General features: G+C 48.6%; 2 protein-coding genes across 2 annotated transcripts; one reads left to right on the top strand and one right to left on the bottom strand.

The window, feature by feature from the left end:
• Positions 1 to 1,189: 1,189 nt before the first annotated feature.
• On the top strand, positions 1,190 to 5,071 carry LOC120708282 (cyclic nucleotide-gated ion channel 4-like). The gene is made up of 7 exons (XM_039993474.1): positions 1,190 to 2,032; positions 2,683 to 2,898; positions 3,139 to 3,458; positions 3,567 to 3,675; positions 3,787 to 4,023; positions 4,119 to 4,205; positions 4,313 to 5,071. The coding sequence occupies exons 1-7, from the start codon at positions 1,499 to 1,501 to the stop codon at positions 4,823 to 4,825; spliced, it is 2,016 nt and encodes a 671-aa protein (XP_039849408.1). The 5' UTR covers positions 1,190 to 1,498; the 3' UTR covers positions 4,826 to 5,071.
• Positions 5,072 to 5,123: 52 nt separating this feature from the next.
• On the bottom strand, positions 5,124 to 11,561 carry LOC120708283 (external alternative NAD(P)H-ubiquinone oxidoreductase B3, mitochondrial-like). Its single transcript, XM_039993475.1, has 10 exons — positions 11,352 to 11,561; positions 8,743 to 9,004; positions 8,356 to 8,562; positions 7,714 to 7,964; positions 7,176 to 7,392; positions 6,982 to 7,086; positions 6,146 to 6,415; positions 5,914 to 6,035; positions 5,570 to 5,689; positions 5,124 to 5,474 (listed from the first exon to the last, which is right to left on the bottom strand). The coding sequence occupies exons 1-10, from the start codon at positions 11,444 to 11,446 to the stop codon at positions 5,387 to 5,389; spliced, it is 1,737 nt and encodes a 578-aa protein (XP_039849409.1). The 5' UTR covers positions 11,447 to 11,561; the 3' UTR covers positions 5,124 to 5,386.
• Positions 11,562 to 13,178: the final 1,617 nt, after the last annotated feature.

Here is a 13,178-nt window from a genome sequence, read left to right as displayed (position 1 = left end):
TTCTATGGTTTCTGTCATGGATATTTTTGCCAAGAAAAACGCTCATGCTTATAGATAATCACGTTGTCATAGCACGTCTCAGTCTATCCCCTTTCCCAAGTGAACGAATATTATTGAAGAAAGGTGTGCTCATGTAGTTTCACAACACCTCTCCTTTTTGCTAATAGATTGTTTTACCCACATATTTTACCTAACTCCCTCCAAATAAAGTGAGAGTATATGCTCTTCCAATATGGTAATTGTACTGGGATAGAAAGCACGCGACAGCTAGTCCTGAGCGGTTCGTACACTATCAACTAGTCCGATATGTAACAGAACGCACGTGACACAGCAATGCGGATGGATTAGTAGACACACCATAGAGAATTTGGCATGATAGGGGTGGTAATGGGCCATAGCTCTAATGACTTTTTCACAGCTCAACATAACCTTTAAATTTTTTAATTCAAAATTGTATAGAATTAGAATCCGGCTCTTTTAACACCCAACTCTTAAATTCTCTAAATCAAATTTTAAGACCCTTTACCACCTAACCGCAACACATACGTGAGCAGTGGGCGCCCACTGGTACCGCATCCCAGTCATATACACCTCTCAGATCCTCGGTTCGCCTCCCGATGGAAACCAGTAGCCTGCACCTTGTACCACGCTAACGCTAGAGGTTCAGTCGAATAGCGGCAGGCAGGCGCGGACGAGACTGGACCCGACCACCGGACCCGAACCCTGCTGATCGGCAGTCTCAATGGCCTGATGATGAACACCGTCACACCAAATGATTGACGCATGCATGCCGAATTGCGGCATGGTGGCTTATTTGATTTGAACGGCTGATGTGGCCACCTAGCTTGTTCGCTTGTTGTTGTCCCGGCTCCCGAGGCTAACACCCTCCTCTCGGCTTTGCTTTTCCCTCCCGACCGATCCGCTGTCATCGTCTTCTACCTCGCCGTCCAGGCCCGCTCAGCTCGCAGCGCCTCTCACTCTCTCTGTCAGCCTGTTCGGTTGGCTGATCAGCCAGCGTTGGCACGGCTGAAATCTTACGAGAGACAACGATAACAAGCCACCACTGTGTAACGGTCATCAGTCCAGCCAAAAATCAGCTAAAAATGTCCAGCCGAACAGGACCAGTGTCGATAAGCTGGCGCCAGACGCGAAGCACGAACTTTTTTTTGGGGGGGGGGGGGGGGGGGGGTCGAAGCACGAACTTGACCACCAGGCAGTAGAGCACGCGCGCACGATGACAGACTGTCGTATACGTGCGCGCGCGACGAGAAGCGGAGGAGAGAGAGATACGCGCTACGCTCTTGCTAACTAGCGCCGTCTTAGCTGCCCACCGCTATATGCCCGTCCATCTCGCGTAGAGGAAGCCCTGCGGACGCCGTCCTCTCTGCTCCATCACCCACATGCCACGGCCTCACCACCACCACCACCTGCTGACCGCGCACAGTCGCCGTCAGTCCGCATCAGCATCAGCTGCTGCCGCCGTCGACGTCGGCCGATCATGTTAGCCGAACACTCGGCGCGCCCGGCCTCGTCGTCGCCCTCCCCGCACGGCGCGGCGCGGAGAGCGGCAGCCGGCGAGGGAGATGAGAAGGCGACGTCGCGGGGAGCAGGCGGGGCGTGGGCGGCGGCAGCGGCGGCGGCGCTGGCCCCGCGGGCGCGGTGGGCGCGGGAGTGGGACCGCGCGTACCTGCTCGCCTGCGCGGCGGGGCTGGTGGTCGACCCGCTCTTCCTCTACGCCGTCTGCCTCAGCGCGCCGCTCATGTGCGTCTTCCTCGACGGCTGGTTCGCCGCCGCGGTCACCGCGCTCCGGTGCGCGCCGGACGCCATGCACGCCTGGAACCTGCTGCTGCGGCTCCGGGACGCGCGCGCGCCGCCGGCGCGGGCGGACGCGGACGAGGACGAGGAGGCGGCGCGGCCGGGGCGCGACGACGACGCGCGCGGCGGCGGCGCCGTGCCGGAACGACGGGCGAGGTTCACCAGGAACAAGAGGGGGATTCTCCTGGACGTGTTCGTCATCCTACCGGTGATGCAGGTGCGCCGTTCGTCCGTTTCCGTGCATCATCCTCGTGCATTCTTTGAAATCTGGTTCTTCCGCTCTTGGGCAAAAAAACACGGAACATTTGTTGCCGCGTAGAAACAAAGCAGCATGAACTGCCTCGGTGAGCAATGGCCTCTAGTGACAGATTGGAGTGCCTGTCCAAAAACCCTTTGCCACAGCCGAGAATTTTGGAGCCTTCGTCATCATACCTCGTACACCACCATACTTCTTCCACACCGTGACCGCATGCAGCCTCGCATTTCTTCCCCATCGCATTCTGCCGAGCACCAGCCACGTCAGCCCGGCCTTCGTTCTGGAGCTCTGCTCCCAGCAACGTGCCGCGACCTGCCATGCGGATTCCTAAAAGTTTTATTATAGGACCAGGCAGCGATGCGCGCGCGTACGATGACGGTTTCGCTGCAGACTGGGTCTGGGGGACCATGGCGTTTGCTCAGTAGCCTGCATAGATTCAAACTTCTTTTCCGTGCAAGCGATGTGAACCAACAATGCGCTGCATCAATCAATGCACGATTCAAACTTCTTTTCCAGGACGTGAGGTCCAAACGATCTGTACTGCGCTCCGCCCCCACAGGAAAACCGTCCCAGCCACGCCGTGACCACCATTTCCGTGCTCGCGGACGCAGGTGATGGTCTGGGCGGCGGCGCCGGCGATGATACGCGCGGGCTCAACGACCGCCGTCATGACCGTGCTGCTGGTGGCGTTCCTGTTCGAGTACCTGCCCAAGATCTACCACTCCGTTCGCGTGCTGCGCCGGTCGCAGGACGCCTCCGGCTACGTCTTCGGCACCATCTGGTGGGGCATCGCGCTCAACCTCATGGCCTACTTCGTCGCCGCTCATGTGAGTCCACCTCGCTCGTCTCCTCCACCATCTTCTTCTCCGCGCACATTGATGTGCCCCGTTGAGGCAAATTTCTTGCCCGGCCACCGCGTTCTTGGGCAAAAATACAAGGCGAAACTGGCCACGCACGCTGTCGTGCGCGCGAGGGTATCTTACCCGGAACGGCCTCGCCAGGTGACGACGCCCGCCTGCGACGCCATGATTCCGTGACAGCTAGGCCCTTGCCGTTCCTGGTTGCAGGCGGTGGGCGCGTGCTGGTACCTGCTCGGCGCGCAGCGGGCCACCAAGTGCCTCCGGGAGCAGTGCGCCCAGGCCGGGAGCGCCGGGTGCGCGCCCTGGGCGCTGGTGTGCGCGGAGCCGCTCTACTACGGCGCCACCGCGGCGGCACCCGGCGCGGGCAGGCTCGCCTGGGCCGGCAACGCCACCGCCAGGGGCACGTGCCTCGACAGTGGCGACAACTACCAGTACGGGGCCTACCAGTGGACGGTCATGCTGGTGGCCAACCCCAGCAGGGTCGAGAGGATTCTGCTGCCGATCTTCTGGGGGTTAATGACTCTCAGGTGAACTCGCCGTTGCAGATTAATTAATAGCAGTTCATGGCCCTGGTTAATGATGGTCTAAACTTCTTGTTTTCACTGCTGCTGCTGCTGCTGGCGCTAATCGATCAGCACGTTCGGGAACCTGGAGAGCACGACGGAGTGGCTGGAGATCGTGTTCAACATCATCACCATCACCGGCGGGCTGATCCTCGTGACCATGCTCATCGGCAACATCAAGGTAGTAGCAGAGGACTGCGTTCACATCGGGACGTACTGATCCTCGACGAGGTCTTGGCTGATGATCCATCGACGCCGGCGAACGTACGGCTGTCTCTGTGGTTGGCGGCAGGTGTTCCTGAACGCGACGACGTCCAAGAAGCAGGCGATGCACACGCGCCTGCGGGGCGTGGAGCTGTGGATGAAGCGCAAGAACCTGCCCAGGAGCTTCCGGCAGCGGGTGCGGCAGTACGAGCGGCAGCGGTGGGCGGCCACGCGCGGCGTCGACGAGTGCCGCATCGTCCGCGACCTCCCCGAGGGGCTCCGCAGGGACATCAAGTACCACCTCTGCCTCGACCTCGTGCGCCAGGTACGCGCAGCCAAACGCCTTCCTGCCGTCCTGGACCCCCGGTGCGATGAGCTCTGCCCGTACTGGTGCGTCACGTGCTGCTCGTCGCGCTGCAGGTGCCGCTGTTCCAGCACATGGACGACCTGGTGCTCGAGAACATCTGCGACAGGGTCAAGTCCCTCATATTCCCCAAAGGAGAAGTAGTAAGCGCCGCACGAACACGATCTCCCCTACCCTTTACTGCATTTTTGGAAGCGATGCAACGGCACAAACCAACAGCGAAGTGATCTCTGTTTTCGAACTCGATCAGATCGTCAGGGAAGGGGACCCGGTGAGGCGGATGCTGTTCATCGTGCGCGGGCACCTGCAGAGCAGCCAGGCGCTCCGGACCGGCGCCACGAGCCGGTGCACGCTGGGGCCGGGCAACTTCAGCGGCGACGAGCTGCTGTCGTGGTGCCTGCGGCGGCCGTTCCTGGAGCGGCTGCCGGCGTCGTCGTCCACGCTGGCGACGCTCGAGAGCACCGAGGCGTTCGGGCTGGACGCCGCGGACGTCAGGTACGTGACGCGCCACTTCCGCTACACCTTCACCAACGACAGGGTGCGGCGGAGCGCGCGCTACTACTCGCCCGGGTGGCGGACGTGGGCGGCCGTAGCCGTGCAGCTCGCTTGGCGGAGGTACAAGCACCGCAAGACGCTCGCGTCGCTGTCCTTCATACGACCGCGGCGGCCGCTGTCGCGGTGCTCGTCGCTGGGGGAGGAGAAGCTCCGCCTCTACACCGCGCTGCTCACCTCGCCCAAGCCCAACCAGGACGACCTGCTGTGACTGCAGGGGCCGCCGCGTGTCTCGAGTCTGAACAATCGCCATGCCTGTACAGTTGTACGGGCTGACGGGTCAGGTAGAAGCAAAATGCAACAGGCGACTGCTATAAGTGAATGCCAGGTTGAACTCAATCATTGGAGCAGGAGCTCCAGGTGTACGGCTTTACTGGTTTGATACGACCCGTGCTGTGGTCAACCCAACAACCCGATCAGCAGCGTAAGATGCCTATGCAATCATCTGCATGCTTCACTCGTGGTTGAAACTTGAAAGTTACAGCGAAATGGAAACTTGCAAAAAGATGGGGGGGAAAAGTAAGATATAGCTAAAGCATGACTATATCGAAAACATATCCTCGCAAAAACATGTATCCCAAGTAAGCCAGGAATACTCTCCGAACCACTCATAGTGGATCACATGGTAACAAAAGAACTGGCAAGGTCAAAATTTGGTATAGAAAACCTTGCTAGGCTAGGCTTAGAAAGTAGTGGGGCAGCAAAACTGATGCAAGTAGGAGCATCTAGAATATTACTTAGGAATTCAACTACGGAATTGGCCGAAAAGAGTTTATAGGCTGCTAGAGTCCCTTCCAAAGATGAACCGCCTCCCCCAATCTGAAACGACCAGCATCCTTGTGCGCCAGCTGAATTGCATGCTGTATTTAACAAACAGCAAACGACCATGAAAACCAGCATTCAATCAGATGTGTGAGGGCCTGACCAAAGGCGTATAGAAGTGTGAAATACATACCTTGCATAGGCAGAATACCACAGCCATTGGGTGCTGTGGCCAACATGTACCCAATCGCCCGGCAATTGATAAGCTGTTTGCTCTCCACCCAGTGGTGCAAATTGTCCAAGATGCCTGTACCTGTGGGTCACACAACAACAGACTAGTTACCGCTTGGTTCTGGAAGATCAATCATAGCCACACAAAACAGCACTAATATCTAGTTACACATTGTGCCAACAACTATGTCATTTGTGCACCTACAACAACAAAATTACATGTATGTTTTCGACAGGATTCTGTAATTTCAAAAAAAAAAATTGAGCTGTTCCCGCAGATGCATATCACAAACATGGAAGACGAACCTGAAAGGTTTGAACCGATGACGCCCTGAACCTCTGATCCTCAAAGGACCCTCAGGATTTTCTTCACAAATCTTCATCCTATTGAAGCATTTTGCTAGATATAATCCCTCTTGTGCAGCAACCTGAAGCACCAACAAGTATTCTTATACAATGTCAGCACAAAGAGGGCAGAAGTTATATTGCCACTCTCTGGACTATGAGTTACTCGGCTCTAAAGCTACATGTGCATTACCTGAGCTGTTGCTGGGAGCATCTTGACTTGAGAATCCACTTGAGCAAGAGCCTTTTTGAACTGCTCAATGTCCAGTTCTTTCAACTCCTTGGAGTTGCCATCCGAGTCCTTGAGTAGATCATGGAAGCCCTTCATTTGGTTGGATTTAAGATACAACTCCACTTGTGGGTATCTCTCACAGATGTCTCCAAGAACATCTTTTATTTTCTTCACAGTTAAAGTGCCAGAGTTATCCTTGTCTGCTACTCTGAATATGGCAGCAACATCTTCCTGAAAATATTAATGACCAAATAAATATGTAAGAACTAAGAACACTCTAAACAAATGCTAGTTTATGCCTACTACTCTAAATATTGCAGACACTTCCTGAAAATCAATTAATACAGCCCAATAAATATGTAAGCACATAAACAAGTACTAGCTGACACAAGAAGAAATTTTTTTTGTACAAATATATGCATTCACAAAACAGCAACATCTAGAAGTAACCAATGAGTAGGAATTAACATGACCTTGTTGATGAAGCATCTAACAGACCAAGGAATATGACCGAAAACTTGGACTTAGGAAATCTGGCAGTTTGGAACTCCAGAGTAGTAGCAATAACACATTTCTAATTGGTTTTTCTTGTTTGTAAAAAATTCCAGAAAATTTTGGTAGAGCAAATTAGACATTTTATTAGTAAGGCTGATACGCACAATTGCCTTTCTAACAGAACAAGGTAGACGCAGGTGTCACTTTGAACTAACAGAGAAGGCAATGAATAGTGATTCTGCTAAACATACATCCCAAACCATGTAACATGATGTTTTAAAAAATGGGTAGAATGAACATACCATAACTTTTCTTTGAGCTATCGTTGCGCAATCACCAAGAGCATATACATCCTCACACCCTTGAACCCTGAGCCACTCATCAGTAGCTAGCACACGACGGTTCCCCTGCAAGAGTTTATTGATACTGAACTTATAACAAGTGGTACAACGAAATAAGTTTTTCACCCCTGGATGGAGGAGAACAAGATAAATACCTGACCAACTTGCTTCATGAAATCCATAATTATGGGACGAGTTCCAATTCCAGTTGACCAAACAGCCATGCCATAAGGAACAGCAATCTCTCCTGTTGCAGGATTGGTCATGGTAATATCCTTATCAGACACCTTCACAACCTTAAAATTTGTCTTCAAATCTATACCATCCCTCTTGAACTTCTCTTCTGCAAATTGGGTGATTCTTTTATCGAACCTAAACAAACCATGAAATATATTGGAAAAGGATCACAACAGAAGTTATATCAGGAGGCAAAAGGTGCGTTATGCATATAATAATATACTGTTAAAGATTAACAAGATATTTTTTGAACAGCTCATATCAACTGCATAAACATAAGAAATGCCGCATAAAAGCATCAAATACTTACACCAAATTTTCGCAAACACTTTTTGTTCTTTAAGAAAAGAGGAAGGAAATTGTAATCACTTCATTGGTTGTCTCCCCATTCTGTGGATTAACTAGATTGTGATGGAAGTAGACATGAAAGGGCTACAAATCATTTAAAGGACTTACATTGTAAGGATATGACCACCTGCTTCAATTACTGAAATGTTAACATACTTCCTAACATCAGGATACAACTTCGCCAAGTCTTCATTCACAAAGTCATGCAGCTCCGCAGCAAATTCTACTCCCGTTGGGCCACCACCAATAACAACAAAGTGAAGATTCTTCTTCCACTCTTCCTCGGAAAGGTTTGGAAGGGAGGCTCTTTCAAAACATTTCAAGACACTCTTCCTGATGTTTTGAGCATCTTCTACTTCCTACAGTAGTGACACTATCAAAAGGTATTCCATAGGACAAAATACATAGAAAGCTTTGCACCATTATACATGTTACATTAAGAGAAATAAAAACAATAAATTATAAGAGATGCTAGTAGACCGAATCTATTATCCTACTGCAGCAGTCAAAGGAACATAATGATTGAAAATAATAAATAATAAATAAATGCCTAGCTCTATCAAGTTAACTTGACATGGAATGAGACGACAAATGCACAAAGCAGCAGGTACAGCAAGGTAAATAAGAAATTTTGTACCCAAGGTACTGTTGGGATCAACAAAAATATGGTAAATTGTTCTAAAGAATAGCTTAGTTTATCAATTCAATGTAAGGATTCCATTTCTTCACTAGACCTGACATGGTACTTACCTTTAGGAAATGGCAATTCTCAGTAACACCTGGAGTGTTAAAAGTATTCGGTCTAGCCCCAACACCGACAATCAGGTAATCATAATCCACAACAAATTCACCGTTTCCATCAATATTTGTCCCAACATCTGATCTGCAGTGGACCTTTTTGTTTGCTGGATCAATCTTGAAGCACTCAGCTTCCCAAAACCGGAATGCACCATTTCTCTACAGAATGATATACAGACATAAGATGTGCAACTCTAGCATTTTATTATACATATCAATGGTATGGTCCAGAATATATCACATATATACACTACTAATACGGAAAAAACAAAATAAGATGACAATCAGCCATATAAGTGCTATAAATTTAGTGCATATTCCCCATGGATAAGGAAATACCTTTCTCACAATATTGCGAACTGGCTCCACGATACTACGTGCTTCAACTGTGCCACATGTCACGCTTGGCAACAAAGGAGTGAAGGTAAAGTAGTTGCGAGGTGATACCACATGGATATCATACAAAGATGTGTCAATATTTCTCAAGAAGCTTGCTCCTGCCCACCCAGTTCCAAGGATAACCACCTTCTTCTTTTTTCCGGTCCCATCACAAATTTGAAGAACCTGATTATCTTGACAAGCATAAGTCAAGGTTCCAACTCTACAAAAGGTTAAGAACAGAAGTGTCAGTCCTGAAATATAGAATAGCAATTAAACTGAGGTAAAAGGAGTGAATGGCGCCTGTAGGATTGCAGCAACATCTAAGGTGGAGTTTCCTTACACTATTTGTGGGTTACAAATTGTCACTTCTAGGATTCATAAAAGTATTCTAGTACAATGGCTAAAGATTATTTTCTTAAGTACATTATGCAACACCAACGCAGACAGCAATTGCGAACTGCTGAAAACCCTTAGCTACTTTACCGATCGAACAGCATGACTAACAAGTAAATTGTACAGGTGCATGATTAGAGCCACATTCCAGGTATATAGGAACTAAAAAGTAGGAAGAAATTCCTCCCCTACCATCACATTATCTAGATGATCAAAGCACATACATATATAATTGCAGTACAGATATGGCAGTTCCATTCTCATGAACAAAAGGTAGACACTATAATCAACGAAAATATCTAGAGCGCCTTCATGTCATCTAATATGGACACCCATGTGTCAGTTTTTTTAATCCACAAAAAGGATGAGCTGTACAACATGGAAGCATGATCTGATATGCATTTCATATATAATTCCAGAAAAAAATCAATTAATAATTCAAAATAATAAAATTGGATACAACAAATGGGGAAATGATTGGATCCATATGCTAATTCTAACAGGCCTTTAGCACATTTTTAACATGTTTTCATCAGTCAACACTGACTTCATTAATCAACATGGTGTGGTCTTAACAAACAAAGCACGTAACAATGAACAGGCGTAGGTAGATGTAACGGAGTTGCAGAGTTGGTCATCATCAATCAAAGAAATTTAAAAGTTCGTGCAATGTGCCAAGCAGAAAAAAAAATCTGCCAAATCTGTTGCTCTGAGACTAAAACTGAAGTATTATGGGCAAATCAAGTCACAAAAGCTAACCAAACTACAGGAACTCAATAAGCATCACAAGGTGGTAGAATATCGAAGTATGACAGCTACAATATATTGCATTTTTAGAATCACATTTCCAGATATATTATATGGAAGAAAAGTAAAGGAAGAGTTTCATCTTCTACCTTCTCGTTCATCCAGATGAGCAATAATAATAAGCAATACAGTATATAGCATTGCCATACATAATATGTAAGTACATAATACGGCAGTACACTCTCATCAGAAACAGGTAGACACCATAATCAACTTAAATACCTAGAACACTTACTGCCTGGTCTAGTCAAGGTTAACCTAACCGGTGGGAACCGGTCCGGTTTGACCGGTTACCGGTCAAACCGGTCCGGTCCGGTTCCGGTTCCGGCCGGTACCCAACCGGCCAAAATTCAAATTTTAAATTTGAATTCAAAAAATGAAAAATTCCTAAAAATACTTCAAGGTGTGATGAATCTAATGGTGTCAAATTTTCTCAAAAAATCATTCATTTAGTATAGTTTGTGAGAATTTAAAGTTAAATCAAAAAAGAAAAAGAAAAAAAATGGGCCGGCCCATGAAGGCCCACCGATCAAACCGGTCAAACCGGCCGGTAAACCGGTCAAACCGGTCGGTAAACCGGTAAAACCGGCCGGTAAACCGGTTGCACGGGAGCGTTTGAATTTCAAACCGGTCAAACCGACCGGTAAACCGGTAAAACCGGCCGGTAAACCGGTCAAACCGGCCGGTAAACCGGTCGGAACCGGTTGCACGGGAAAATTTGAATTTATTTGAATTTGGATTTGAATTCAACCGGTTTCCACCGGTTACCGGCCTAACCGGTCCGGTAAACCGGTACCGGAGGGCGGCGGTAACCGGTTTCCGGTTGGGAAATAAAACCCTGGGTCTAGTACGTACATTGCACACATCTTCTATATTAAAGTAATTTGCTAGAATGCTAATTCAAAATGTCATCGAATTCTTGTGCAACACCCTAATATAACGCACGGCAGAATGATTGGATACATTAACTATATCAGGCTGTACTATAACACATTGAACATGGTCAGACAGTATGCATCAACGCAGTGTGGTTTTAAGAAACGAAGAGATCTACGATGCCGGAACAGAGTTGCCAAGTTACAACTTACAAGTCGTCTCATATTCGAAGCAATTTAAATCTCAATCGACCGGCCCAATAAACGCGACAATGAACAATAAAACTCTACTTAATTATGTTGCCCCGGCCCGCGCCACGAACTGTGCAAGGGTCGGCAGAATGAACCAAAGCACACGGCCTCGCAAAACAAGTCACCACGAGACGACGGCGGCGAGGCGCCACACGGATCAATCAACCAGAAGGGATGGAGAAAGCAGTAGACGAAAAAAAGGGGGGGAATGCATAGGGGAGATGAAGCCGATGGACGCACCCGATGGTGAAGAAGACGAGCCTCTTCTGCCAGCGCGGCGTGCGGCGCACCGCCTCGGCGGCCCGGCGCACCAGCGACAAGCCGGTGCTCGCCATCTCTCGCTCGCAACAGCCCGAACTCCCTCGATCGCGTCGAAGTGGGGTGCGAGCGGGGCAATGGTGCAGCAAGGGTGGGGAGGAGCGGTTTGCTCGCTTCCCAAACACGCGGCGGCGGACGGGGACGAGGGCGAGGGCGAGGTGGGCAGCCTAATATAGGAGTAGTGGAGTACAGCACGAAGCCTTCCCCTGGCGTGGATATTTTTCACTTCAACCCTCAATTGAACGAGAAATAGTGTAATGCCACGCCATCGCCACACCACACTAAAACGCAGGGACCCATTTGACCAACGCAGGGATTAGTTTGGAAATGTGAAAAAATGGGCAGGCGAACCAGGGATATGACCCGGTACAGCTCGCGCCGCGGTTGCTTCCATTTTCGTTCGGTCGCGGCTACCACGTTCGTACATGCCCGCCCGAACCCCGGCGCGTACACGATCCGACGTCGCGGAGACGGTCGGGGCGTGTGCGTGGACGGCTGCGATGCTCGCAGGAGGGCAGAGGAAGTGGCCGAGGCGTGCGCCGGGCGCTGAGATCTTTTGGCTTGGAAACCAAGAAAGAAAGGAGCGGGCAGGGGCATTGAGGGAACTGCGGAGAGCCGGAGATCCTGGGTGTTTTGTGGCGGAGACCACCACCAGGTCAGAGGGAGGAGACCACCACCAGGGAGATTTGTGGCGGCGCAGCTGTCCGGCCGCTAGGGTTTTCTCCCATGTTGTCTAGGAAAACATGTGACTATTGTTCTTTCTTTTAAGGCAAGGTTTGAATTGGAGATCTGGTGTGCTTGAGCTAACTTAATTAGCTGGAAATATGGAATCGAATTTTGACTACTATAAACTTGAACTTAGTAGGCGGACCAAAAGATCAAAAGAAACAAAGGTCCCGTTTAGATCCACAGCCAAACGATTAGCTGCTATAAAATTTGTTGAAATCCACAACTATTTTTTTCGGCAGATTCATTCAAAAATCTTACCACTAAGACAATTTAGTTCTGAATTAGCTCCTTATTAATCATACATCATGAGTTAATCTAGACATTTGAGATCAACAGTGGATATTATAGTTTTTTCATTTAACATGCAGATATATCAATACTAATCCTGAATATTTTCTACTAACTGTTTTATTTTGCATGCGCTTTGTTCCTTTGCTTAAAGTAGCAAAAGAATTTTTCATTAACTTAAAGTAGCAAAACAAATTTATATTAAATTAAAATAGCATCTTTAGAGTTTATGGATTTACATGACACCGCGGGAGAAGGTTATGGGCCTAAAATACATTTTGAGATATTAGGGACCTATGCGACACCTTGGAACAAGTTTAGAGATCTAAAAATACATTTTAAGAGTTTAAGGATCTAGATGACACACCAAAATAAATTTAGAGACTGCTGGTGTACTTTACTCTTGTCTATTTACCACCCCAGCTAAAACTTAGCTAATACTAGCTAGTTGCTCTAACACAACTAATAGTTAGTTATTGGGATCCAAGCTGCTCCACGGCACCTTTGAACCACTAAGCAATGTATACATGTGTTGCATAGTTTGATTATCCGGCTTTTGCTCTTTTGTATGTATTTTGACAAAATTATGCTTGTGTAGCAATGTATCCTCATTCATGCAAGCTCACAAATGGCATTACGACCTATTAAGGATCTGTTTAAATTTAGCAAATTATATCTTTCAAACTAGAATGAACACATCGTTTCGACTACTATATGATTGTCCTCCCGTGG

This window comes from Panicum virgatum, chromosome 5K (genome assembly GCF_016808335.1).
Source record: "Panicum virgatum strain AP13 chromosome 5K, P.virgatum_v5, whole genome shotgun sequence".
Lineage (NCBI taxonomy): Eukaryota > Viridiplantae > Streptophyta > Magnoliopsida > Poales > Poaceae > Panicum > Panicum virgatum.
The sequence above is the reverse complement of the archived record's forward strand: the minus strand, read 5'-3'. Positions and strand labels throughout refer to the sequence as shown.

Coding starts and splice junctions, on each gene's coding strand:
- LOC120708282 (XM_039993474.1), top strand. CDS start 1,499: ATGTTAGCCGAACACTCGGCGCGCCCGGCCTCGTCGTCGCCCTCCCCG. Junction 3,459..3,566: donor TGGGGGTTAATGACTCTCAG/GTGAACTCGCCG, acceptor CTAATCGATCAG/CACGTTCGGGAACCTGGAGA. Junction 3,676..3,786: donor TGCTCATCGGCAACATCAAG/GTAGTAGCAGAG, acceptor GGTTGGCGGCAG/GTGTTCCTGAACGCGACGAC.
- LOC120708283 (XM_039993475.1), bottom strand. CDS start 11,446: ATGGCGAGCACCGGCTTGTCGCTGGTGCGCCGGGCCGCCGAGGCGGTG. Junction 9,005..11,351: donor CTCGTCTTCTTCACCATCGG/GTGCGTCCATCG, acceptor AACCTTTTGTAG/AGTTGGAACCTTGACTTATG. Junction 6,036..6,145: donor TGCTCCCAGCAACAGCTCAG/GTAATGCACATG, acceptor TTGGTGCTTCAG/GTTGCTGCACAAGAGGGATT.